We start from the raw sequence: 27664 nt of genomic DNA, 5'->3' as shown, positions 1-27664 counted from the left end.
AAGCAGATTGCCTGTTGGGGACAGCACTAAAGAGAAAGCGAGCATTGCACCAAAAGCAGTTTTTTTGTTGTTGTTATTTTAGCTAGTACTTGCCTACTTATTTTTTATTTTAAAGTTTAGTTGAAGACTTTGTATTTATTTCTGTATTGCAGTCAGGCTGCCTATACAATAATAAATGTGCTTTTTTCTGTGTTTTCTGACATACTGGGTGATGCAGCAAGGATTAAAATGTCTTGTGCTAACAGCATGCTGGAGAGCCAGACCACTGCTCTTACACACAGCAAAGTGGGCCGGGTCTCCAACGGTCCAATACTCCCCATGCATGGTTCTCCAATCAATAGTGTTTACATTCCCAGGGCAATACAGCACTGTGCACAGGAAGTGCTGGCGGACTGTCGGAGACCCAGACCATTACGTTAGGTGTGAGAGCAGCAGTCTGGCTCTCCAGCATGTTGACAGCATGTATTTTAACTCTTGCTGTAGCACATAGTATGAAAGAAAACACAAAATGATGAGAAGATGTATCACTGTATATGCAGTCTGACTGTGTTACAATATTAAATACAGAGGTTTCAATTAAGCTGGAGTGTATCATTATTGGAACAGTTTACCCCTTGAACACCTACATTGCTCTACTGGTCATGTCTGGGTTAATGTTTAGGTTTAGCATACACTGTACTGTATCTGTTTTAAACACCAGTGGAACATTAGACAACCATTTGTGTTATTCATATATTTTAATAATGTGAGTGATGTTTCTGTAGGCAGATAGTACAGATTTCCATGTGATTGTATACAGTGTATTTATTTTCTGCCCATCACAGAGAGAATGACAATAGTCATTGCAATGATTCCAGCCACTCCTCCAATCATCATTCCGAGGACATTCCCGTGAAGCTGCGCCGTCTCACAGAATTGACCTGTGTACATAAATGCCTGGCTTGATGCACATCTACAAAGATAGGTCAAAAAAAGTATATATTTGAACATCATGAAAGGGTTTCACATATATAACGACAGTTCCTGATAGAGGCCTACATGGATTTCATCAACAAAAATGATACCCAAACTAAGGGGTTAAATGGAAGACTGTATTTATCCATCGATGGTCTATACCAGTGGTCTCCAAACTATGGCCCTTTGCTTGCCTTTAGGGGCCTTGGGGCATTGTTCCTCTCACTGATACCAGTGATGGGGCAAACCTAAAAACTCAACTAGATAATCATAGCTCTTCTACCAAAAAAGCAAAGTCTACACAAATACGGGTTAATAAAGACAAACAAAATGTCAATATGCCACTTTTTCGATAAGTGATATATTAGATGTATGTAACGACCGTCTACATCTCTTGGGGATCCCAGTGAAACAGCATATCATAGTTCTTGTCTCACTTCCTAGACACGTTGCCAGCAGCAAAATAACCCAGGAGAGCCTTAAACTTACCTTTTGAATTGCTGCCTCACTAGCCTTGAATGTAGCTAATTATCCCTCACTAGCAAGGGAGAGGCTCCTTCAGGAACAGGTAAATGGTCTGTTTGCAATCCTGTTGCTGGCAAGTTGTCACCAGCGTCAGATCGCCCATGTGACATGGCTCAGTATTACTTCCCGATAACATTAAAAAGAAAAAGTAGGACCCTTGTGAAGGCTGGGGCATATATGCAGACCCTTAGCTTAGAGAGCTCTGCTGAAAAAAGATTTGCTTTTGGCACCAAAGATTTTAACCCACTGTATCAGTTTGAACAGCTTTGTTGGTTGCATGTGTTATGCCGCGTACACACGAGCGGACTTTACGGCAGACTTTGCCCGGCGGACGGGATTTGGTCGGACAATTCGATCGTGTGCGGGCTCCAGCGGACTTTGTTTTCTCAAAAGTTGGACGGACTTAGATTTGAAACATGTTTTAAATCAATCCGTCGAAATCGAGTCCGGTTGAAAAGTCCGCCGTCTGTATGCTAGTTTGACGGACAAAAAGCCACACTAGGGCAGCTATTGGCTCCTGGCTATGAACTTCCTTGTTTTAGTCCGGTCGTACGTCATCACGTACGAATTCAACGGACTATGGTGGATTGTGCGTAGGCAAGTCCATTCATTCGGAAAGTCCGTCATAAAGTCCGTCTGAAAGTCCGCCGAGCAAAGTCTGCCGTAAAGTCCGGTCGTGTGTGTGCGCGGCATAATTCACTGATTATACCCCAATGCTTCATTTGTTAATCCAAGTCCTTGCCTGACACTAGGTTAAAATATTTAGACAGTAAACACTACCAAACCATTAACCTCATCCCTAAGCCTAGGTTTTAGGCTAACTGTGCAAGTTACAATCTGACTGTACAATCGCTTTAAGATCTACCAACACTGAGTAGTGCCACTGCCTATATGATTTCATACAAATTGAATGATTGTTTTGACCAGAGGTCTCCAAACTGCAGCCTTTTGCTTGCCTTTATCAGGCTCTTGGGGCACTATCCCTCCCACTGATATGAGGCACTATTCCTCCCACTGAAACCAACAATACAGCAATAATTCCTGCACTGACATCAACAATGGGGCACTATTCTTCTCAATGATCCCAATGATGGGGCACCATTCCTCCCACTGACATCAATGATGGGGAACTATTCCTCCAACTGACACCAATGATGAGGCACGTTTCCTCCCACTGATACCAATGATGGGGCACTATTCCTTCCACTCACACCAATGATGGGGCACGTTTTGCCCCACTGATACCAATGATGGGGCACTATTCCTCCCACTTACAACTATGGGGGACTAATAATTTCTTTTCTTTTTTTAACAAGAAATGGGCACTAATAATTTCTAATACCAAAGATGCGGCATCGTTTACTTCCACTGATGCTGTGACATTTTCTACTCCCACTGGCCATAGTCCAGCCCCCCTAAAATCTTTGATTAGAAAGTTTGGAGACCCCTAGTTTAGGAAATCACACTATATAATTTTGACAAATCTAAAGTTAATTGCAATATTACAATGTAAACTATACGACCAACTTTAACCCGAGCATAGCCTCTAAAAACATAATCCTTTAAAATCATCTCCTCTTTTCCCCCACTACGTTCCTATACATAAGTATAGTCCCCCATAAATTAAACAAGTGTGAATTTCACCAGCATAGGTTGATCCCAAAGGTACCATGGCAAAACCTTCTTGGCTAACAACAAGATACACGTGTACTGTACCTGCAGCTTGCTCTGCCATTCTCATTCACGCACACTCCACCATTTAGGCAAGGGTTGTCATCACACATTGCCATTGGTTGGGCATTATAATCTATGGAATCTGCTGGGCTTTCCAGGGATCGCTTCTTCCTATCATGCACTTCCTCTTCTTCATATACCTGAACAGCTGGCTTAATGGGAACTTCAGTCTTTATTAGATGAGTCAAATCTAAAAAGCAGGAGGAATACAGTGAATAAGGCTGGCTTCATAATTAAGGTTTACTGTATCTTGAGGTTAATGGGGAGCTCCAGGAAATATAATTAGAAAGGCAAGCCGGCAGAGGCAGTGTGATGCTTTGGGTAATGTTCTGCTGGGAAACCTTGGATCCTGATATTCATTTGGAGGTTATTTGACATGTACCACATACATAAACACTGTTGCTGATCAAGTACATCCCTTCATGAGAACAGTATTCCCTGATGGCAGTGGCCTCTTGCAGCAGGATAATGTGCCCTGCCACACTGCAAACATGGTTCAAGAATGGTTTAAGGCAGCCCTTTTCAACCAGGGGTGCCCTATAAGTGTCTTCAGGGGTGCCTTGGCAAAATACCCAGAAATTGCCCAAAACCTGTATACAAATCAGCAAGTGGATCAAGCCTGCCTATTAGTTACACAAAGCCACAGGTTTTCATTGCGCACCATTACAGCCTTCCAGCTGCCAGCATCCTAATAATCAATGATGTCATTGGTTGATAAGGAGGACGTCTTTCACTTGTCCCTCTACTTCAGCACCAGGGTCATATTAGTTTAGTGAGGGAGAGAAATCAGGGGTAAAGAGAAACATTGGAATACTAATCAGTACCAGTGTGCAAAGGTGTATTTGCTTTGGAAGAAAAAATCACCGCTAATGTTGGGTTTCCTACGCATGTGGATGTTGCTACATTATGCAAAACTATTAGTTTAGTTTTTTAAATTTTAGAATAGGGTGTCTTGAGATTGTGTGGAATTTTAAAAGGTGCCTTGACTGAAAAAAGGTTGAGAAACACTGGTTTAAGGCATGTAACAATGAGTTTGAGGTGTTGACTTGGCCTCCATAGTCGCCGGATCTCAGTGCAATCAAGCATCTGTGGGATGTGCTGGAAAAACCAATGAGGTCCATGAAGCCCCCACCTTGCAACTTACAGGACTTAAAGGATCTGCTACTGATGGCTTGGGGCCAGATACCACAGCATACCTTCAGAGGTCTAGTGGAGTCCATGCCTTGATGGGCCAGGGCAGTTTTGGTAGCAAAAGGGGGGCCTACTCAGTATTAGGTAGGTGTTCATAAAGTTATGGCTGATCGGTGTATATCTTATAGCCATTAAACTATGAGACTTGAAAGCATCTAACTTACCTACAAAGTCCACAAACAGGATAAGATCATCATTTTTCAGGAAGCTCCTGCGCTGTAGATTGGAGTGAGTTATGAAGGTGTACCAGCCAAAATCAGTAGTCCGATAGCAGTTACAAGAGGAGTCGAAGGTACCAATCTTAGAGGGTCTTTCCCAGCGAGATATATTCTGAGCTGTTAAAATACAACACAAGTTATATAAATGTAGTTAGCCCTGCTGCATTCCTGCAATGGGATCCTGGGTTCAGCTTTCACTAGGGACATAATCTGTACAGAATTTGTGTGTTTTCCTTTGGGTACGAATGTGACAAACATCCACACAATCAGAACAAACATTTGTTGTATTTACTTTGAAAGGTGTAGTGCCTATATCATCAGTGTCATGTAGTGGCCATATTTCAGTTTTAACTCAGCCAGGAAATAGAAACGCATTATGATCACTAGCGGCACTGATGATATAGGAGCAATAGCTATTAGAGAATATACATCAAATTTTAATTCTGACTGTGAAGATACAGCAAATGTTTTATACAGTTCCTGTCTCTACCTATTAAGAGTTTGGGAAATAAGCATACCTAATCAGATCTGTTCCAAACGAAAACTAATAAATAGGACCTAGTCAGTGGCGGCTGGTGGAATTTTTTTGGGGGGAGGCGACAGCAATTTGATGCCTATTAGAGCCTCCGGCTCTAATCAGGTGCTTAAAAAAAAAACCCTGCCCACTGTAATTCATGTGCCGGGTGCCCTGAAAGGGGCCAGACGCATGAATAGGGGGTTACCGCTGCGGCCTTGGATAGATGCATGCTATGCATGAAGCCATATACATATATATATATACAGTGGGGACGGAAAGTATTCAGACCCCCTTACATTTTTCACTCTTTGTTATATTGCAGCCATTTGCTAAAATCATTTAAGTTCATTTTTTTTCCTCATTAATGTACACACAGCACCCCATATTGACAGAAAAACACAGAATTGTTGACATTTTTGCAGATTTATTATAAAAGAAAAACTGAAATATCACATGGTCCTAAGTATTCAGACCCTTTGCTCAGTATTTAGTAGAAGCCCCCTTTTGATCTAATACAGCCATGAGTCTTTTTGGGAAAGATGCAACAAGTTTTTCACACCTGGATTTGGGGATCCTCTGCCATTCCTCCTTGCAGATCCTCTCCAGTTCTGTCAGGTTGGATGGTAAACGTTGGTGGACAGCCATTTTTAGGTCTCTCCAGAGATGCCCAATTGGGTTTAAGTCAGGGCTCTGGCTGGGCCATTCAAGAACAGTCACGGAGTTGTTGTGAAGCCACTCCTTCGTTATTTTAGCTGTGTGCTTAGGGTCATTGTCTTGTTGGAAGGTGAACCTTCGGCCCAGTCTGAGGTCCTGAGCATTCTGGAGAAGGTTTTCGTCCAGGACATCCCTGTACTTGGCCACATTCATCTTTCTCTCCATTGCAACAAGTTGTCCTGTCCCTGCAGCTGAAAAGCATCCCCACAGCATGATGCTGCACCACCATGCTTCACTGTTGGAACTGTATTGGACAGGTGATGAGCAGTGCCTTGTTTTCTCCACACATACCGCTTAGAATTAAGGCCAAAAAGTTCTATCTTGGTCTCATCATCAGACCAGAGAATCTTATTTCTCACCATCTTGGAGTCCTTCAGGTGTTTTTTTAGCAAACTCCATGCGGGCTTTCATGTGTCTTGCACTGAGGAGAGGCTTCCATCGGGCCACTCTGCCATAAAGCCCCGACTGGTGGAGGGCTGCAGTAATGGTTGACTTTCTACAACTTTCTCCCATCTCCCGACTGCATCTCTGGAGCTCAGCCACAGTGATCTTTGGGTTCTCCTTTACCTCTCATCCCAAACATCTTCCATTTAAGGATTATGGAGGCCACTGTGCTCTTAGGAACCTTAAGTGCAGCAGAAATTTTTTTGTAACCCTGGCCAGATCTGTGCCTTGCCACAATTCTATCTCTGAGATCTTCAAGCAGTTCCTTTGACCTCATGATTCTCATTTGCTCTGACATGCACTGTGAGCTGTAAGGTCTTATATAGACAGGTGTGTGGCTTTCCTAATCAAGTCCAATCAGTATAATCAAACACAGCTGGACTCAAATGAAGGTGTAGAACCAGCTCAAAGATGATCAGAAGAAATGGACAGCACCTGAGTTAAATATATGAGTGTCACAGCAAAGGGTCTGAATACTTAGGACCATGTGATATTTCAGTTTTTTTCTTTTTAATACATCTGCAAAAATGTCAACAATTCTGTGTTTTTCTGTCAATATGGGGTGCTGTGTGTACATTAATGAGGACAAAAAATGAACTTAAATGATTTTAACAAATGGCTGCAGTATAACAAAGAGTGAAAAATGAAAGGGGGTCTGAATACTTTCCGTCCCCACTGTGTATATATATATATATATATATATATATATATATATATATATATATATATATATATATGGTGTAAACAAAGCACTAGGATAAACATAGGAGGGTTTTATATTTTTCCAGATTACTCTCATATGTGTGTTGAAACTCCAGAAAAAGGCAATTCAGCTGTGAAAAGGTGTTATTTGCACTATTGTATTTTCTGAAAAGTTGGTACAGCTATAGCTTTGCCTAATTATGCTGAATGCATGGTTATTCTTTATAGAGGAAGTGACTGCCTTTATAAGACTGTCGGTTTGTTTCTTGAGAGAAAAACAGGACATGCTTGCCTACAGAGAAATAATATGTGATACCACCCCTGAAAGGGCAAATCCATTGCTTTCTGGAGCTAGATACAAGGGGGAGATTTACTAAAACTGGAGCACACAGAGTGCACATGTGTGGACCAGTATTAGTAAATCTCCCCAATGGTTTCCCAGTTAGGAATGGGCTTGAACTGTGTAGTAAGTGCCAAAGTAGGTAGGGTTTTTTTATTTTTTTTATTTTTTTTTTTTTTTTTTTTTTTTTTTTTTATGCTGAAAATGCAACTGCACTGGTTGTGGACAATTTAAAAACCTAGGGCCCCTTTTCACACAAATGGAAGAATAAGGTCCGCCTGTCAGTTTTTCAGGCGGACCCAATCGGACCCTCCATTCTCCTCTATGGAGCTGAGGGTGTAAACAGTCATATGTCCATTTACACCCGCCGACATCCAATCTGATCCGCTAAAAACAAACAGCTGGGGATCCATTTCCCTTCAGTCTAGAGCAGGGATATGCAATTAGCGGACCTCCAGCTGTTGCAAAACTACAAGTCCCATCATGCCTCTGCCTCTGGGTGTCATGCTTGTGGCTGTCAGAGTCTTGCTATGCCTTATGGGACTTGTAGTTCTGCAACAGCTGGAGGTCCGCTAATTGCATATCCCTGGTCTAGAGGATCACATGACAGTCGGGTGTAAATGAACAGGCGGTCTGTTTACATCCGACCGCCCATAAAAGAGAGCAGGTTGTGTCTGCATAAGCAGAGCAGACATTGACCAGCCATCTGGTTGCTCATCGGGGATCAGAAAACAGATCCCCCGCTGAGCAAGTGGACCCATTGCAGAGCCCACCCCGTGTGGTAGGGGCCCAAATCAGAACTAAAGTTAGTATTTTTTTTATGCAAACACTTTGAAATAGCAAGTTAAAAATGATGCATGCATAGGGCATATTTAAAGTTGTAAAAATTACTTATAGGATTCTCTATGACTTTAGTTTCAGCTCTGCTGCCTGAAGAGCTCAAATGTCAAAGGCTTTCCACACCTCCCCCTTATTGTGTGATCATTCTCCTATATTTCCATAAGTCCTGTCCTGTTTTCTCCCTTCTCATTTGACTGACAGTATTTAAACTTTACAAGAGGACTCTCCTTTTAAATACAAATATCTGGAAAGTGCTATAGTTTAGCTGTGTTTGTGCCAGTTACAGTACTTACGTGCAATAATCTGATCAGTGGATGTGGTATAGCTTCTGCTAGAAGACATCCTTAGACGAATGTCCGGATCCTGGTCAAACACTGTTATAATAAACTGATGGTTCAATACAGGCCAGTCCAATACAGCATCATCCTCCCCACTGCACAGGTGGAAAGATATACCAGTGTAACCAGTGTAAGTGGATCCACTTTGCCCATGAGGGTATAAACCCACACCATAACCATAGCCTTCAGGGGAATAGAAACAAGGGCTGACAATACGTTCTCCTTTAACAGTACTAGCAAGGATCTGGCTAAAGTTGCGGATGGTCCAGACTCCATTGGGGCAGGGCAGTTCCGACAAAGTGATGTCATCAAGGACAATGCCACCGCTGTTTGTTGTGTTATCTCCCTGAATACCTTGGAAAACGTAACGGAACTTTCTATCAGCGTTCAGTGTCACATGGGTCAGTTTCCAGTTGTGGTCATTGTCAGCTGTGTAAAGTAATACAAAGAGGCTTTGGATTAGGTTAAAGAAAAAGAATAGTGTCTTTGTTTACATAATTTTTATTTTGTTAAAGGATAAGTTCTTTTTAATCAGGCTAATATAACATATTGCTTATGACTGGCTATACTATATAACAGTATCCAACTAGCAGATGGAGCAGAAGACCCTGCTGACTGCAAGTCTTTTGCAGTGCTTTACAACTTTGCTGTAAAAAGGGTGTAATGTGATCATCTGCTGATCAGGAGGACAGCATTGCACTCCATGTCTATATTTTATATGGCTACATGTGGAGTCTCAGAGAGAAAAAGCTATATGAGGTGGCTATACTGTATGTGGAGTCTCAGAGAGAAAAAGCTATATGAGGTGGCTATACTGTATGTGGAGTCTCAGAGAGAAAAAGCTATATGAGGTGGCTATACTGTATGTGGAGTCTCAGAGAGAATGCGAGAGCCTGCAAGACTTCTGCTCATTAGTACGGATAAATCGAGAGATTTCATTTCCCCAAAAATGTCAGTGAAAATGGAGATATTGTAGTGAAAATCATTATTTTGGCAAAATGCATTGGCCTAAATAGGAAATATGAAATGTAGGTGTTTTTTAAAGGATGCAAAGTGCTATGAAAGGCTCCTGAGCATTACATAAGTTCCTTCCAACTATCCAGGACCTGCAGTTGTACCAAAAAATGGCCCCTAATTAGCATTATTATTTTTATTTTTTTTTCCCTGAGAAAGTAAAATAAACACAGTGAAAAAAAAATGACAGTACACAAATATGAATGTGGCTAGGTTTCCACTATTGCGTCCCCAAAGTCGCGCGATTTTGCCGCGACTTGAAGAAATGCCTGTGTATTCTTCAGGTCTATAGACCTCAAATCGCATCAAAGTGGGACCAAAGTAGTGCAGGGACTACTTTAAAGTCACACAGATATGGACGGTACTCATTGGAAATCATGGGGTAGGACTTGTCATGCGACTTTTCAGTCCCAAATCGCATGAAAAGTCGCACTAGTGGAAACCTAGCCTTAAACAACAATCCCACAAAAAAGACAAAGAATACTCAATGAAATAAACTAAATGACTATATTAAATAAACAAAGCTACGCTCAAAAAGTCCACCCTCTAAATCTGTTGTCAGATAGTTCACAGTAGGAGGGGAGGGGGGCCTAGTAACTAGGGTAAGAAAGCACTTAACATCATGGGACAAAGTACTACATGTACCATGGGGACATAGCTGACAAAATTATAATATTAGATTTTATTTAAATAAAAAAAACAGATTTTATACTTTCCATAATCATAACTCTTCATTTTGTTGACCTTGGGGGTTGATTTTAAAAGAGCAAGGCCTATTAACTTAGTCTTAGAGCAACCCACCATAAGCATTTTACTGTTCACTGACATTTTAATATGAAAACTTGATTTGATTGTAGCCGTATTAGTGCAATTGTGACAGAGAAAATTGAGTACTGTCCGTGATACTTTTTTTATTTGCACTAACATACAATTTTTCAGGACAAGCTTTCGGGGTATGTCCCCTTCTTCAAGGTCCAAGCAGTACTGATCAGTACTGCTTGGACCTTGAAGAAGGGGACATACCCCGAAAGCTTGTCCTGAAAAATTGTATGTTAGTGCAAATAAAAAAAGTATCACGGACAGTACTCAATTTTCTCTAATATGAAAACTGAAATTCACTTGCAAACCATTATTGTTTTTGGCTAAACTGAACTAGCCTGATTGCAATGCCAACTTTAAAGTTAACATATTATTAACATTATTTTTTAAATAAATAAATACTTTCATCTTCCCATTAACCAAAAAAAAAAATATTTGTGCATCTGATCCTCGTCGCCTACCCAGGAAAGCTTCACATATGAACTGGCTATCAGGTGTTTCACATTATTAAACATTGTGGAACCTGAAAGTGATTCTAGTGTTTCTTAACTCTTCTTAAAATGTTTTTTACTGCTGTCTGTGTTCCAGGTAGGGATATTTCTTATTTTTCGTTGCTTAGACATAAGTTGCATGTAGAAAAAGGATGGTTTCTCCATCAGAATATGAAAGGGTTATTTATACCAAGAACTCTGGAATATCCTTATACATTAGGTAGTGATGGCCAAACCAATAACACCTCACCCTAAATGCGGCTTTGTGTACCCTTCCTAGATCCTCCTTTGCCCCTCTTGGCTGAAAATAACGCTAACTAAAATATATACCATTAATTGTGTTAATTTTCCTCATCCTTCTCACATTCCCAGTGCCATCATCAAGGCGAACCCAGATGGTGAGTTTGTCCTTCGGGCTGCCATCCATCTTGTAGAAGAACTGCAGACACTGCTCTGTCCTCTTAGGATAGAGGATCCTGGACTCCAGCACCGCAGTTTTTCCAACACTTCCTCCATGAGTGTCAAAGGACATGAAATAACCAGCCTCTGCAGGAAGAAGATTGTATGATTACCCATTATTGAGTACTCAAGTATAACAGCTGCTAATAGAAATTAGATTAAAATAAGAAAAACTTTTTTGTTCTAAAACAATATTCTAGTAGTGTTTGATTGTCATTCTAAAAACAGTTCTAAAAGACTTTTTAAATTAGGGGGTTAATAATCGACGGAGCGATCCCCCGCTGAGCAGAGCGGGCTCCATACATGGACACGTCCATGTGAAAGAACCCTTAGGCTAGGTTTCCACTAGTGCGTCCCCAAAGTCGCGCGATTTTGCCGCGATTTTTTACCGCGATTTTACCGCGACTTTTTACCGCGATTTGAAGCAATGCCTGTATCTATAGACCTCAAGTCGCATCAAAGTGGGACCAAAGTAGTGCAGGGACTACTTTGAAGTCGCTGCGACTTGAAGTCGCACAGATATGAACGGTACTCATTGGAAATCATGGGAAACAATTTGTCATGCGACTTTTCAGTCCCAAGTCGCATGAAAAGTCGCACTAGTGGAAACAGAGCCTTACTTATATTGCCTCTGGTCCACGCCCTGTGTGAATCTCTATATAGACTTTTTAGATCAATAGCCATTTAGATCTGATGAAGAAATGGCTGCTTTGAAATGTTATCTCCATGTTCTGATGTCACTTCCGATGTGACTCCGAGTGCCTTCCATGCTGGTTCCGAGAAGACGAGATGTGTGTCCGGCTGGTTGTTCCTCTTCTCTCATGTTAACATCTACATACCACCATACACCAGGGACCCGCTATGTGACCACGGTATTATACTGTTATATGCCTATTGATCTTTATAAAAGTATGAGTAGCCATTTGGCTGATTTTAATTAAATATACCATTCGTTGGATCCTCTGCTGCACTTAGTCTGTGGAGCACCTTGTTTTTCTCCGATTTGTTCTTCTAGAGCAGGGATATGCAATTAGCGGACCTCCAGCTGTTGCAGAACTACAAATCCCATTAGGCATTGCAAGACTCTGACAGCCACAAGTATGACACCCAGAGGCAGAGGCATGATGGGACTTGCAGTTTTGCAACAGCTGGAGGTCCACTAATTGCATATCCCTGTTCTAGAGACTGCTTCACTCTCAAGGGAGCTGCCACTAATGCTGCATACGTATACTTCCTGGACTTTGTAGACTTTTAGTTGTTTTAAGTGTGTTTCGGTACCCTCTCGTGCGCCATTCTGTTTTGTCTTAACATACCCTGCAGCCTATTTGCCTTTAATAAATCAAATTTAGTATATCTATTATAAATTTAGTATATAAATTTAGCATATCTGTTTACTGGTCCCTTTGTAAGCTCACGGCTGATTGGAGTCACACTAGGTAAGACTGAAGGGCAAAAGCAGGATTCTCAGTTTTTCCATTTATAACAAGGCGCTAATCCTCAACAAATTAATTTTCTATTGTTTATGATCCACTCTGACCTTCCCAGACAATGATATGCTTTTAGACTTTTAAAGATGAACTCCGGGCAAACAGCTTAATACCCTGAAAAAATACATATATAAAGGGTCTGTTTTACCTGCCAACGGATTAAAATTTCTGTCCATCCAATTGTGTTGCTATGGCTATTTTAGTGATTTTTATAGCATAAATATATAGAATAATACATTTTAGTTACCATGAAGCTGGGCTTCCTCCATTCATATGCTAACACGTTAAACTAGTTCATGGAAGAGAGTGGAACAGGAAGTGATCTTTATAGGAAGTAGAAGCAAGGAAAAAAAGGACTTTTTCATGAGCTCATGCCATACAAGGGCTGCAAGAAGCTGACACCAAGTCAAATTCAGGTACTTACACTGCTTGCTAATAAAAAACATATTTATATGTTTATCATGGCACACAGAAGACATTTAACATAATAATATAGCCACTGTGAGATAACACACACCTATAAGATAACAGCCATAGATTAGTTCTTCTATGTGTACAGGAAAAATTTGATTTTGAGTGCACTGAATATTATTCACCACTAGGGGTCGCTTGACATATATGGTATGTCTGCATACATATTAAAATAGCAGAAGAAACTTAATAGAAAATCGCCATCATTTAAATATAAGTATGTGGTTTTAAGAAACAGACGGTGCATATATAACATATGTCAGCATATGATATTTATTAAACAAATCGCCGCAACCCAATTGTGATTGCGTGCAACAAGAAAATGGCGGCGATCACCGCTATAAAAAGTATGGGAAAAATGTCAGCCTATCACAATTCCCAGTGGAAGTCATGAGATTGTGACAAAAGCGGTAGGAGGAGTTTGATCGGCTGACGAGAAAGTAGACAAGGAGTCTTTTGTACTACAGGCTTAGGATGGGGTGAATGCCTGGAACCGTGGTTGCAGATTCGGTCTCCAGGTGACACTATCACCCCCTTTTTGTCCATAAGCATATCAAGGCATGTTTTTCTTGCGTTAAATGTGAGTGTACATCTATGTGGGATTTTAAGTTGCAATAAACCTGTTTTAAACCGTTATCACACCGTTGCAAGCTTCTATTGTCTTTCACATGTGTTATATATGAGGAGATTGCTGATAGCCATTGAGGAAACAGTGGCTTGTGATAAGGAGGAAGGAGTGATCTTTGTATCAGCATTTAAGCCACAACTAGCCACCGCAGGAAAGAGGAACCATAGGAGGATCTTCCCAAGCTGATAATATTATTTATCACAGGCTTTTTTTAAAAATCCTTTAAGGTGAGTGTACACCTGGTGGGGGGGGGGTGTGCACATCACATAGAGATACCATCATCACGTTTTATGTTTGGACTTTTAAAATATTAAGGATTTTTGTGCAATACACGGAGCACGCACGCTTTTCTTATATATATTTTTGGACACTGCCTGAAGATATTACCATCACGTTCTATGTCTATGTTTTTATAATGGACTTTTTATATTATTGAGGATTTGTGTGCATCACACGGAGAAAGTGCACTTTATTTATATTTTATGTTTGACTTTATTACCTTTACATCATAGGATATACTGTATGCATTTAGTTATTAGTTTAATAGTTATCTAATTTTATATTTTATTTCATTTCATTTATTTTTAGCGCTGGACATTTGGTATATCAGTTTTGGGCACCAGTTCTCAAAAGGATAATAGGGAACTGGAGAAAGTGCAGAGAAGGGCATCCAAACTGATAAGAGGCATGGAGGAAAGATTAGAGGAACTGAATTTATTCTCTCATGAGAAGAGGAGATTAAGGGGGGGATATGATCAACATGTACAAATACATAAGGGGTTTATATAGTGAACTTGGTGGTGAGTTATTAATTTTAAGGTCATCGCAGAGGACAAGGGGGCACTCTTTATGTCTAGAGAAAAAGAGATTTCATCTCCAAATACCAAAAGGTTTCTTCACAGTAGGAGCTGTGAAAATGTGGAATAGACTCCCTCCAGAGGTGGTTCTGGCCAGCTCAGTAGATTGTTTTAAAAAGATCTGGATTCTTTCCGAAATGTACATAATATAACTGGATACTACCATTTATAGGTAAAGTTGATCCAGGGAAAATCCGATTGCCTCTTGGGGGATCAGGAAGGAATTTCTTTACCTGTTGTAGCAAATTGGATCATGCTTTCCTGGGGCTTTTTGCCTTCCTTTGGATCAACTGTGGGTATAGGTTTGTGTATATGTGATTGTATGATTTTTTTTTTTTTTTCATTTTATTGGTTATACTAGATGGACTTGTGTCTTTTTTTAACCTGTCTAACTATGTAACTATGTAACTATGTAATGACGTGTCAGTGAACAGAACTGCATTAATATGTCTATTCTATAGCTTGCTTGAGTTCATATTTCACCAAAGTACACTTAAACACTTATCTCCTTCTAGTCAATTATCTTGTGTTCAGTATTACAGGCAAGTTCATAGTTCACTTTCAAGTGACAGGAGTGTAAACAATCATAGTACATTCTTTCTCCTGATTATATAACCGGAATAAACAAGGTAATTGACCCTTGTCAACAGCAATCAATGCAGAATCTGTGTTTATGCCTGCTGTTAAATCATAACACGTGGCCTTTGCACAAGGACCATGCTGTTGTGGGGCACACAAGGTAGTGTCAGCAGTTTTCTACTGGAATTTATTACCTCTACAGCGTCCTGCCAAGGTATGATCCCCAGAAACCCCAGGAACACTGAGCTCATGGACCCAGTCTGCATCGTCCGTGGTACCCTGGACCATTCCACAGATGTTGATAAATTCAAAGGAGCACTGATCCAGGAGAATGAGTGGGGCAGCTGTAAGGGAACAATATACATTAATGGGAATTGATTCTGTGCTTGTTATACATTTTTCCAGGATCTTCAACAGTGTAATTATCAGTATCAGGATTCACCCACTAGGACGTAGAACTTATTTCATCTTTGCTGCTATTTTATAACATGATCATTTTCTGCTGAATATGGTCAGTTCACAAAAACAAATATCACTAATGTATGCAATAAATGTTTCCAATAAATAGCTTTATAACCGCAAAAATGTCTTGTCCCTAGTACATTTAGGCCTAGCCTTGCTATTTAAAATTGTCTTTCTACTGGCCAATTTTACACTGCTGTATCATTTGCTGTCTGATAATTCATTAAGTAAAAATCTGCCTGTACTCTTCTCTCCAATACGATGTACATTTTGGCTAAATTGCCTGCTATTGGACAATTTTACATTCCGGATGAAAAAGCACGTGTCACTGCTAAAGTTACCCGAATAAAAGATTTTCTTTTAAAACTGAAATAAAGCAGATTGAGGTGTTAATTGTAAGGGAAATCAATTCCACAGCCAAATATGTGCCGCCAGTGTAATACCACATACAACTTTAAGGCATACCCCAAGCTTGTTATTTGTTATGGTGGAGTTCCAGTCCCCCAATTCTTTTTTTTTTTTTTTAAATACTCCAACGCAATTGGGTCTATTTTAAATGCAACATTTCGATAATTATATTAATGCTGCCCTTGTAGTTAATGTTTAAATGGTTAAAAAATAACCTTATCTCGGAAGCAGGCAGGGTCCATATCTGCTGTGGGCATCTGAAGCCCTCTTGTATTCATTTCCCGGATTTGGTGCAGCTGGCTATCCAGCATGCACCTCCCGATCTGTCACCTGCGCAGTAATGCCGCTGCATGGCGTTCTTTTGTCCTGACACGTTGCCATAGCAATTGAGAGCCGTCAGTGGAAGTTCCCGCTTTGCTATAGCAACCTGTCAATTAAAGAAAATCCCGGTCTGGAATTCGTGTGAGATTTCATTATAAGATTCCCATGGACTTCTGGGATAGATGACGCAGATATCCCAGGAGTCCATGGGAATCGCCTAGTTACGCCATCGCCTAGGCAGACAGAGACGAAAGTGCTCATACTACAAGGAAAAAAAAGACAATTTTATATATATATATATATATATATATATATATATATATATATATATATATATATATATATATTTGCAATTTTAAATATAGAGGAGGATGGACATTGGATTGATCCCAAGTTAAAAAAAAAAACAAGTGGAACTCCACTTAAAGCCTGTATTTAGACATCTTGATGCTCAAGGACCACCTATTTGATGTACATGACTATTTTTGAAAAAGGTAAAGTGAGAAGGCATTACTGCATGTTCTTTGCTATATGTGAACAAGTATCATTTAGCCTCATAATCCATTTAAAAAAAAGTGGAGAATGAGAAGAGAATCTTTGACTCCTCTTAGCAGACACTTTCACCTACTGTTTTGTTTTTAATTAATACCTTCACAAATATCCAGATAAGGGAAAAATTAAGAAAAAGGTAACTGGCTAGTGGTAATTTAGCTTGATGTCAATCCCTTCCAACCCCTAGTCACAGGCCCCCAAGTTCTTCATGGTAATATGTCCCAGAACACAATCTGAAATAATATATTCATACAGATTTTTATTTTATATTATTGCTACGTACCGCAGTGGTACATGCGGTTGAGGCGTTCCAGGTCTATCAGTGAGAAGTCCAGGCGTTGTCCTATAATGTTATTGAAGGCTGGGATTTTGGCAGTAATGGTCGGAACACTGGCATTTTTGTTGAAAGAGAAGGGACCGTAGTGCATAACGGACTCATAGTCATATGGAGTGTTCAGATCAGTGATGTACGTGTCATCGTATGTGTTGAAGTTGTGTCCCATTCCTAAAAAAGCCAACATTGGAATTAACAGAAAAATTTATGAATGAAAGAAGAGACAACATTTTGCAAATGTTTATTGGTATGAGCCAATTAAATTGCACAAAGGGGATGAGCCAGAAGCATGGGTGGCGATATCAATCTAGAGAGTGATAGGTGTCCCAAGAGCCGTGCATAGAGGGGCTTCCTTCTTGGCCAACACTCACAGCAGCGGGCACAGGACTTAATTTTCATACAGTCTGAGTGGCTCTCACACAAATCTTAGTTCGTGGTGATATCAATCTACCCCGTCTGTTTTTTAGGTTGCCCCCCTGTCAGAACACAACAGCTCAACGGGGGAGATCGCATGGTTAGTACAGCTGCTCTGGCCGGAGGTGACAGTTTTTTTGCGTTCAACCCATGGGGTTGAACGCAAAAAAAATCAATAGTGTGTACCCGGCTTTACGCAAGTCAACTGCTTAACAACTTAAGATAGCAGCCACACAGGGAGAGCATTGTTTTATACAATAGACATTGTGAGAAGGAACAAACATTTTGCAGCATTGCAAAATAGGAAGCCATTATCCTCATTGGGGAGATTTCACTTGCTGTGCTGGTATCAACATGGTCTCTGTGGTAGGAAGTAAGAGAAAATATTGCAAATGGGGACACAGATAGCAACAGAAACCTAACAAAGGTTGTAACATTTTCCTACCCTACCAATAAAAAGGTGTCCATTTATGAAAGTATTTGCTGCGTGAATGCCTCAGCATTCACACAGCCTTTGTGAATAATCTCTGTAATGTGTCTAAAATGTGTATTTCCCATGATCTTCACCTTTATCTCGTGGCTATAATGTGGTATTTTCCTGAAATACCTCAACCAGAAAAATCCCACATCATGGCCACTAAATTGAGTTGATGATCTTAGGAAACACATATAACAGACACATTATGGTAATTATTTGCAACTGATCTGTGAATGCTGAAGCATTTTTTTTTTATAAATGGACCCCAAAGTGCATTACCATTGTTATCCTGTTGGGAGATTTGCCCCATATTTGCAATTCCTGTCTAACAGCAAAAAAAGCAAAAATCACAAAAGCAAAAAAGCTACCAGGGTTTCTAACTGTTCCCTAACCTACACAAAAAAAAGTTTAGGACTTGTGAGGGAGAAATGTAGTTGTATTATAAAGCCCTTTTCCACATATTCTACTTGATTTATTTTTTTTTTGTAGAGTTAGAGAGAAGGATAAAGTTTTCCTTTTTTGTTAATATCATAGTATATTTAAACTTACCCTCAGTGATTTCATCCCACCAGATCTCTACGTAATCATCTCGATCGGTTCTGGACTGCTCATGGTAGAATCCCAGTGCATGTAGGATCTCGTGTTCTATAATAGCCTTATGGTCACATCCACTTCCAATAGAAAGGTTCTGACCAACTCCGAAGTCACCGACGTAGGACCAGCATCTAGGGGGGAATATCATTTACATGCTTGCCATAGGTGTGTGCAGCCTATTGCATTAGGGTGTGCATCCCAAAGCTCAAACACATATGCGTGTGCACACACGCGTGTGTGTGTGTGTGTGTGTGTGTGTGTGTGTGTGTGTGTGTGTGTGTGTGTGTGTGTGTATGTATGTAAAGATATATCTATACATACACACAGGCACACACTTATCAATTAATGTAAGCAAACATTTTAAAATATATTTAAACATGGATGGTGTCAGTAGAGCAGTGGACGGTGTCAGTCAGTAGAGCAGTAGATGTGTCAGTAGGGCATAGGTTGGTATCAGTAGAGCAGTGGATGGTGTCAGTAGCGGGGGGGGGGGGGGGGATCTGTGTCGCACAGGGTGATTAGGGTGTGCCCAGGCACAGAAGTGGAAGGAAAATGATAAATGGTTTTCAAAATTTCTTACAAATAAATATGTGAAAAGTGTTGGGGTGCATTTGTATTCAGCCCCACTAGAGAGTGACATTTTTGCCCATTTTTCTTAGCAAAATAGCTCAAGCTCTGTCAGATTGGATGGAGAGCATCTGTGAACAGCAATTTCTTGCCACAGATTCTCAATTGGATTTAGGATTTATGGACTTTGATCGGGCCATTCTAACACATGAATATGCTTTGATCTAAACCATTCCATTGTAGCTCTGGCTGTATGTTTAGGGTCATTGTCCTGGTGGAAGGTGAACCTCCGCCCCAGTCTCAAGTCTTTTGCAGACTCTAACAGGTTTTCTTCTAAGATTGCCCTGTATTTGGCTCCACCCATCTTCCCATCAACTCTGACCAGCTTCCCTGCCCGTGCTGAAGAAAAGCATCCCCACAACATGATGCTGGTGGGGATGGTAGTGGGGATGCATGGTGGGGATGGTGTGTTCGTGGTGATCTGCAGTCTTAGTTTTCCACCACACATACCATTTTGCTTTTAGGCCAAAAAGTAACATTTTGGTCTCATCTGACCAAAGCACCTTCTTCCACATGTCTGCTGTGTTCCCCACATGGCTTCTCGCAAACTGCAAACTGAACTTCTTATGGCTTGCTTTCAACAATGGCTTTCTTCTTGCCACTCTTCCATAAAGGCCAGATTTGTGGAGTGCACAACTGATAGTTGTCCTGTGGACAGATTCTCCCACCTGAACTGTGGATCTCTGCAGCTCCTCCAGAGTTACCATGGGCCTATGGGCTGCTTCTATGATTAATGCTCTCCTTGCCTGGCCTGTCAGTTTAGGTGGACGGCCATGCCTTGGTAGGTTTGCAGTTGTGCCATACTCTTTCCATTTTCGAATCATTTTCAGTGGTCCGTAAGGTGTTCAAAGCTTGAGATATTTTTTTATAACCTAACCCTGCTTTAAACTTCTCCACAACTTTATCCCTGACCTGTCTGGTGTGTTTCTTGGCCTCCATGATGCTGTTTGTTCACTAAGGTTCTCTAACAAACCACTGGGGGCTTCACAGAACAGCTGTATTTATACTGAGAATAAATTACACACAGGTGGACTCTATTTACCAATTAGGTGACTTCTGAAGGCAATTGGTTCCACTAGATTTTAGTTAGGGGTATCAGAGTAAAGGGGGCTGAATACAAATGCACGCCACACTTTTCAGATATTTTTTTGTAAAACCATTTATCATTTTCCTTCTACTTCACAATCATGTGAAACTTTGTGTTGGCCCATCACATAAAATCCCTATAAGTACAATTATGTTTTTGGTTGTAAATGACAAAACGTGGAAAATTTGAAGGGGTATGAATACTTTTCAAGGCACTATGTGTATATATATACACACACACACACACACAGTATAATATACATTATATGTATATACACTGCCATACTCTTGTAAACCTGCACATGTCTGTTCAATTTATTTCCCGAACATTGAGACAGGCTGTCTTGGGGTATGCAGTAAATGACAAGAGCAAGAGATAAATAAGTTCAGCATTACTTAGGGATTTGTACAGTGAACGAGGAAGTTGGTATTAAAAATAAAAAAGAAAGTGAATTACAAAAGTATAATTGGAGACTTACCCTCCAAATTTCTGGAAATGAAGAAATGTGTGTTCTCCTTCATAGGGTTTAAAATCTACACAAGACTTCAGACGAAACATCTCAAAAGCCTTCAAAATAGCTCCCTTAGCATTTAGGTCTGAAATGAAAAATAAAGCATACATGAAATTCAGTTCATGAAAGAGAGTCTGAACTCTGAAAGCTGTGTTTAAAAAAAAGGTAGGCAGAGAGTGAAGGGAGTGAGGGGCTAGTCACCAGTGTGGCAGTAGTCTCAGATCCTGCCACTGCTACCAGATCTGAGAGATTTTCTAGGTCTTGCGAAAACAATCTAAGCTCCAGCAAACTGAGAGTGATGGTCACTGGGGGTGGGTAACCCCACAGTTAACTCTTGCACACCCACATAGTAACCACCACCATATGTTTTCACAGAAACATGCAACGATCATAGCATTTGCTGTAGCAGTTCTGACCTGTATGAAATATCTGTGACACTCACTGCCACACACAAACAGGAATGAAACAGAGGTTAAATATAGTAGCTTTCTTCAAAGAAGCAAGGGTTTCTTCATTTTTTATTTAGAGAGTTCAGAGATTCAGCTTAGCATTTCTTAAATACCCTTTAATGAAAAAAAAAGTGCAAGAAAAATATGTACGAAAAAGATATTACAAATCAGACAATAGCAACATTAAAATAAATAGGGTTTAAAATGAAAGGTAGTTAGCAAACTCTTCCTGGTCTTTGGTTCATGCGTCCAATTCACTTCAGAATCCAGTCTTAGCATGCAGACATTGTTATGGTGAAAAAGAGCTCCCAGCCAATGATAGCAGCTTTTCTGGCCCCTAGGGCCTTCACCGAAATGGCATAATAAATCAAAGGTTTTGAGGAGTGTACGGAGGGGTATTAAGTATTATTTTACTAAAAGAGTAGTTATTGCTTAGAATAGACTTCTAGCAGAGATATGAATCAGTGAACAGTAAGTGGATGCAAATATGCTTGGGACAAACGTAGATTTAAAATCAGACAAAAAGTAAGAGATAACCCACAAAAAAATATAACTGAAAAAAATCGGGGCAGAATCGACGGGCCACTTGATCTTTCTGTCATCACTCTTCCCTGTTTCCATGTTATATGATGCTCCAGCAGACACACCCTCAATCCCAATTTTCGAACTATATAAGTTTTTTCATTCTGACAACTAACATATTATTGTACAGAATAAAATCACAAATAGATAGACATCAAACATGATATGTATCTTAAAAATATTTTCCTTATGAGGTGTAATTTTCCCCATCCGCTCTCTACACATCTAATAACGTTTTATTAATGTGATTTTATTACAGCAGCAGAGGCAGCAGAACCTTAGATCTCAAACTGTACATAGACAGTTATGAGGCTGTAGAAAGCTCAGGTTTACCGCTACAATGAGTTTGAAGCGAATCCTGATGATTTGAGATTTGTGGTCCCGATGAATTTACTGATTTACGTTTAAAATATTTAGGAATTTTGAACTATGACAGGTAGACTTACAGGGGCAAATAGGGGGGGCTTTTGAATAAGTCAATCTCCTTATTATAAAAGGTGTGTGTGGGGTACAGAGCAGCTATACTGTCAGTGTACAAGAAGCTGCTGTAGGAAAAGGATAGGTAAAATGTGACAAACTGTATAGTGAGAGCTTATGGTCGGTGATGAAACTGTACTTTAATTCTAATAGCTAGCTCTTTGGAAAATCAACCCCTTTGGGAAAACCCTCTTTGCTGTGTTTTTTTTTTGTTCTTATTGATGTTCTTTATTTATTTATTTTTTTTGCCTATTTATGATTGTCAGTGGTTATTTATAACTGCTGTCCCATACATAGCAAACTGGAAAGAAAAAAAAAAACAAAGTGCAAGAACAGGGTGCACCAAAACTACCTCACATTTTATAAATCACATTCACTGAACCCCCTATCGGTTACCATAGAGCTGACCGTGGACCAAATGGTCCCCAGCCATCTCTATGACCCTCGGAGGCCGGAAGCGACGCCATGATGTCATAAACACTGCCGTTTTTTTTTTTTGCTGGGAAGATTGAGATTTTTTTAAATTATCTCAGTCTTTTCAGCCTAGAGGAGAGATGTGGGGACTTATAGACCCCAGATCTCTCTGTAAAGAGGACCTGTCATGCCCTATTCCTATTACAAGGGATGTTTACATTCCTTGTGATAGGAATAAAAGTGATAAAAAAAAGTAAAATAAACAATAAAAAAATAAAACATTTAAAGCTTCCTCATCTCCTCGTGCTTGCACACAGAAGCGAACACAAACGTAGGTCGCGCCCACATATGTAAACGCGTGTAAGGTATCGCCGCAAATGTTAAAATGAGAGCAATAATTCTCGCAGAAGACCTCCTCTGTAACTCTAAACTGGTAACCTGTAAAAATTTTTAAAGAGTAGCCTATGGAGATTTTTAGGTACGGTAGTTTGGCTCCATTCCACAATTCCTCCATTTTAAATTGTGATATGTTAGGTGTTTATTTACTCGGCATAACATAATCTTTCAAGTTATACAAAAAAATTGGGCTAACTATAGTGTTTTGTTTTTTTTTAATTCATGAAAATGTTTTTTTTTTTTTTTTAATCATGTTTGAAAAATTGCTGTGCAAATACCGTGTGACATAAAGAATTACAACTGCCATTTTATTCCCTAGTAATTTTCTAGCAAAAAAACACAGATTTTTACATATATGAGAGAAATGTCAGAATTGGCCCAGATGGCAAGTGATTAAAGTGGTTGTAAACCTCAAGCTTGTACTTGTACCTCTAGGTAAGCCTATAATAAGGCTTACCTATAGGTACTGTAAATATCTCCTAAACATGCACCGTTTAGGAGATATTTACTATATATGCAGCCAATGACGTCATCGGCGCATGCACTCTGAAAGAACAGCCACCCAGGCGTTCCTTCAGAATCCTGTGCCGTAAATGACGGCTCCCCCGCGCATGCACAGGAGTGATGTCACCGTGGCTCCAGCCAGTCACATAGCCATAGACTACAGGCCTGGAAGGAAGACGGGTGAAGATGGTAGTGGCCTCCAGTGATAAGATTACATCGTGGAATGCTTAATTTTCAGGTAAGTTTCACATAATGTGCTAGTATGCGATGCATACTAGCACATCATGCCTTTATCTTGCAGGTCTGAAAAAACTTACCAACTTCAGGACAGTTTTGCATCAGCAAGAACATGGACAAACTCCTTTCCCATTTCCATCTGCTGATCAAAACTGGCCTATTGGTGAAAAAACTGCTACTACTACCTGAAAAACTTTTTTTTGCAAACTGAAATGAATCAAATTGGAGTACTGCTGCTGTATCTAAATCAAGCTAATTGTAAAGAAAAAAAGTAATTCCATGGCCAAATATGTGCTTCCAGTGTACACTGTTGTTGAGACTGTACATGAAAATTGTGCTGTTCCATTAACATCACTAAAAATAATTTTTTAAAAAGCCCATTGGTACATGTTCCCCATGGCAATACCCAGCCTCTTGGGAATTTTTGTGACAGTAGTTAGCCTATCAACATTACAAATTGCCAGAATTTTCCCTTAAGACTTCAACGGAATTTGAGTTTGCAAAATTTCAAACACGACTTGCCGAACCCTTGACGAATCAACCCTGGGTAGATTTGCTCATTCCTTAGCAGATAATGCAATTTTTTTCTGGAGGAGTTCCAGACAAAAGGTATCATTTTTGGGGTGATATTAAAACAAATAATGGCGCCCTCTGAAAATTTTAAATCATTATATGTGCAATGAAAAATTGTGTAGCTTTGAAAAGGTGAATGATCCACCTTTAGCATATCTCCCAACTTTTGAACTTCAGAATGAGGGACACCCAGCGGAAGAAGAGACTTGTGCCACTGCAAAAAGTGGGTGTGGCCAAACTCTTAACAGTGGGAGGGGTTAAAGGAGTGTGGTTAAACAAAACCTGGGCATCCTTGTACCTATACAGGGGTCAGCAGGACAGGGCCTAGGGGTCAGTATGGCAGAGAAGAAGGGTCACAAGGGCGGAGGACAGTGATCAGCAGGATGGAGGATGGAGGACAGGGGGTCAGTAGGGAAGGGTACAGGAGTCAGCAGGACGGAGGACAGGAGTCAGTAATGAAAGGTACAGGGGTCAGCAGGACGTAGGTCAGGAGTCAGTAGGGAAGGGTACAGGAGGTCAATATCCCCCCCCACATTCTTCCTCTTAACCAGGGTGGGAGTTACTGGTGCCCACGCTAGTGTGTGCAGGCGGGCAAGCCACTGGAGCCAAGTGCTGGAATTCGTTCCAGCACTTGGCTTCACTCTGGCACAAAGCCTTGATTCGCCAGGACGCTGGGACGTAGATCAAATTGCAGGACAGTCCCAGCGAATCCGGCACAGTTGGGAGGTATGCCTTTAGTGATCATTTTTAGGGTACTGATTAAGTACAATTATTATTTTTAAAAATCCTTCACTTTTTGAGTTCAGGTCCACTTTAACATATAACGCATATGACTCATTTTTTCATATAGTTTGTATGACAGACCTAGCCGGGGGAGAGACTTTTGGAGGGGACTGAATGCTAGCCTCCTGCCGATCGATCGTGGGCCCTGGCATTTGGGGGAACGGTGCTCTTTGTGAGCTGTATGCCTGGGGACCCTTAAAGTGGTATTACTGTGGATTCGGGTCCTGGTCTCCCAGGACACACAGACTCTGGGGACCCTGGATTTGCCATATTAGAAATAGTGGCTGATTCATAACGCTGGGACAAATACTGTTAGGAGATGCTGATGTCAATTCCAGCTGCCTGTCTGTCTGTTGCCTGCTAGAATGTGTATTGTAAATAAGTCTCTAGTATGGGATCTAAGAGTCATAAGATCCCCATTGTTGTTTGTGTTAATTAACTCTGCTATTGTGATAATGTTGATTGGGTTTTCTGAGCTACAAGACGGCCAGTCTGGCCTAAAGGTCATGTCTGAGTCATCTAGGCTGTCTAAAGGGATTAGTTAATTAGCCCATGTTAATTAGGTTTCTGGTCACAGGTGTATGTTCAGAGTAATATGAGCCGGAGGTATGCACCTCCTCTTTTATTGTATAAAAGAGCCTGTATTTTTCAATAAAGAGAGATTCCTGGTTGAACTTACATACAGCCTGCTTGGTGTTTGTTCTGAGCTACACAACTGGATTAGAACGGCACATAGCTGTAGTTCTAGTCCCGGAGCATCGGATGACCGAACCATCAGATGTTGCGATCTGCAATCTGATTCTATAGCTGCAGAGGAGTGTCAGGAGAGTGGAACCGAGTGAGCAAGGGGCTCGTTACAGTTTGCTATTAGTTTATTTTCATTGCTGAAAATAAGGTTGCTGTGTTTATTAACAATTGTTATAGTTTAGCAATTCTGCCTTTGAGATCTAAATATTTCTTAAGAGAATAAATATAGAGATTGGAAAGGCAGATTCATTCTGCCATCATTCACACTGGCATTCCAAAATGTTCACTTGTGCAAGGGCTGTATTTGCCCAAAGGGGATGTAAGAGTGTTCTGTGCATCTGCGTGCAGGCAGCCCCATTCATGCCTTTTGGGACGCAGTAGCTACATGGACACAGCAGCTGCTCCTACTTTGACATCTCTGTAGGTGTGAGTATCCCCGAATGCAGTGTGTGTTAGAGGCCATGCACCAGCATAGATGTCATATTGAGAGCAGCGGCTGTGTCTGTGCAATCGCTATGTCCCAATAGACATAAATGGGACTGCTAGCACAGGGATGCATCCCGTGTGGGCAAATGTGGCCTTTGTATGGGTGTAAATATTAGTATACCTGTGTGAAGGAGGCCTAAAAAGAGATTAGCAATATAGATAAGAAAGAGAGATAAACTAACAGATTACCCAGATTATCAGCCAATATGTATGGAATGGGGAACTTCCACCGATAGGATTCATTCCGCAGCGCATTCCTCTCATTCTGGAAGAAAAAAACGTAGTTTAATATGATTCATTCACTATTGCCTAGGCCACTTCCAATTGATTCCACAGCCATTTAGTACGTTGGGCGAACCACATCTCACTTCTGCCCAACAAGTGCTTCTACTGACAATGGATAGGTCCATGTGTTATTTTTTTAATTTAACAGGTACTTATATAGCGCTGTCAATTTATGCTGCACTCTACACATGTATTGTACATTTACATCAGTCCCTGCCCTCAAGGAGCTTGCAATCTAAAGTCCCCAACTCACATTTATACATACACATACTAGGGCCAATTAAGACCGGAGCCAATAGGACTCCCTCCCCATCTGCAGAGCAGCGCAGGGAAGTTTCAATGAGAAACTAATCCATGCCAATTTCAGAATGCCCCACGCAAAGGCTCCGTCAGGTATTTGGAATATGTTCTCGCCGTCTTTAGACGATTGGTGGCTACAGCAGCTTGTTCACTATCTCAATACTCTATCTTGTCGTAGAATCAACAACCGCCCCAATACTTCCTTTGAGGATCTCTGTTTGATCCCAGACCCCATATCCCATGTGGTGTCTGATACCTATAAACTTCTAAGCCGACCGGTTGATTCTTTTGTACCTCCGTATCTACTAAAGTGGGAACGAG

The 27664-nt window shown here is 40.6% G+C and overlaps 1 protein-coding gene across 1 annotated transcript in view; it reads right to left on the bottom strand.

The window, feature by feature from the left end:
• Positions 1 to 540: 540 nt before the first annotated feature.
• Positions 541 to 27664, bottom strand: part of MEP1A (meprin A subunit alpha) — a 40362-nt gene continuing 13238 nt past the window's right edge. The window contains exons 5-14 of the mRNA XM_073628866.1: positions 26948 to 27023; positions 21078 to 21195; positions 18841 to 19016; positions 17349 to 17570; positions 15517 to 15666; positions 11172 to 11387; positions 8473 to 8946; positions 4569 to 4739; positions 3196 to 3403; positions 541 to 952 (exon numbers count right to left, since the gene is read on the bottom strand). Of these exons, the coding sequence (XP_073484967.1) occupies positions 805 to 952; positions 3196 to 3403; positions 4569 to 4739; positions 8473 to 8946; positions 11172 to 11387; positions 15517 to 15666; positions 17349 to 17570; positions 18841 to 19016; positions 21078 to 21195; positions 26948 to 27023 (1959 nt within the window). The 3' untranslated portion in view covers positions 541 to 804. The remainder of the gene's footprint in view (positions 953 to 3195; positions 3404 to 4568; positions 4740 to 8472; positions 8947 to 11171; positions 11388 to 15516; positions 15667 to 17348; positions 17571 to 18840; positions 19017 to 21077; positions 21196 to 26947; positions 27024 to 27664) is intronic.

Source organism: Aquarana catesbeiana, linkage group LG04 (genome assembly GCF_042186555.1).
Source record: "Aquarana catesbeiana isolate 2022-GZ linkage group LG04, ASM4218655v1, whole genome shotgun sequence".
NCBI lineage: Eukaryota > Metazoa > Chordata > Amphibia > Anura > Ranidae > Aquarana > Aquarana catesbeiana.
This window is presented reverse-complemented; position numbering and strand designations above follow the sequence as displayed.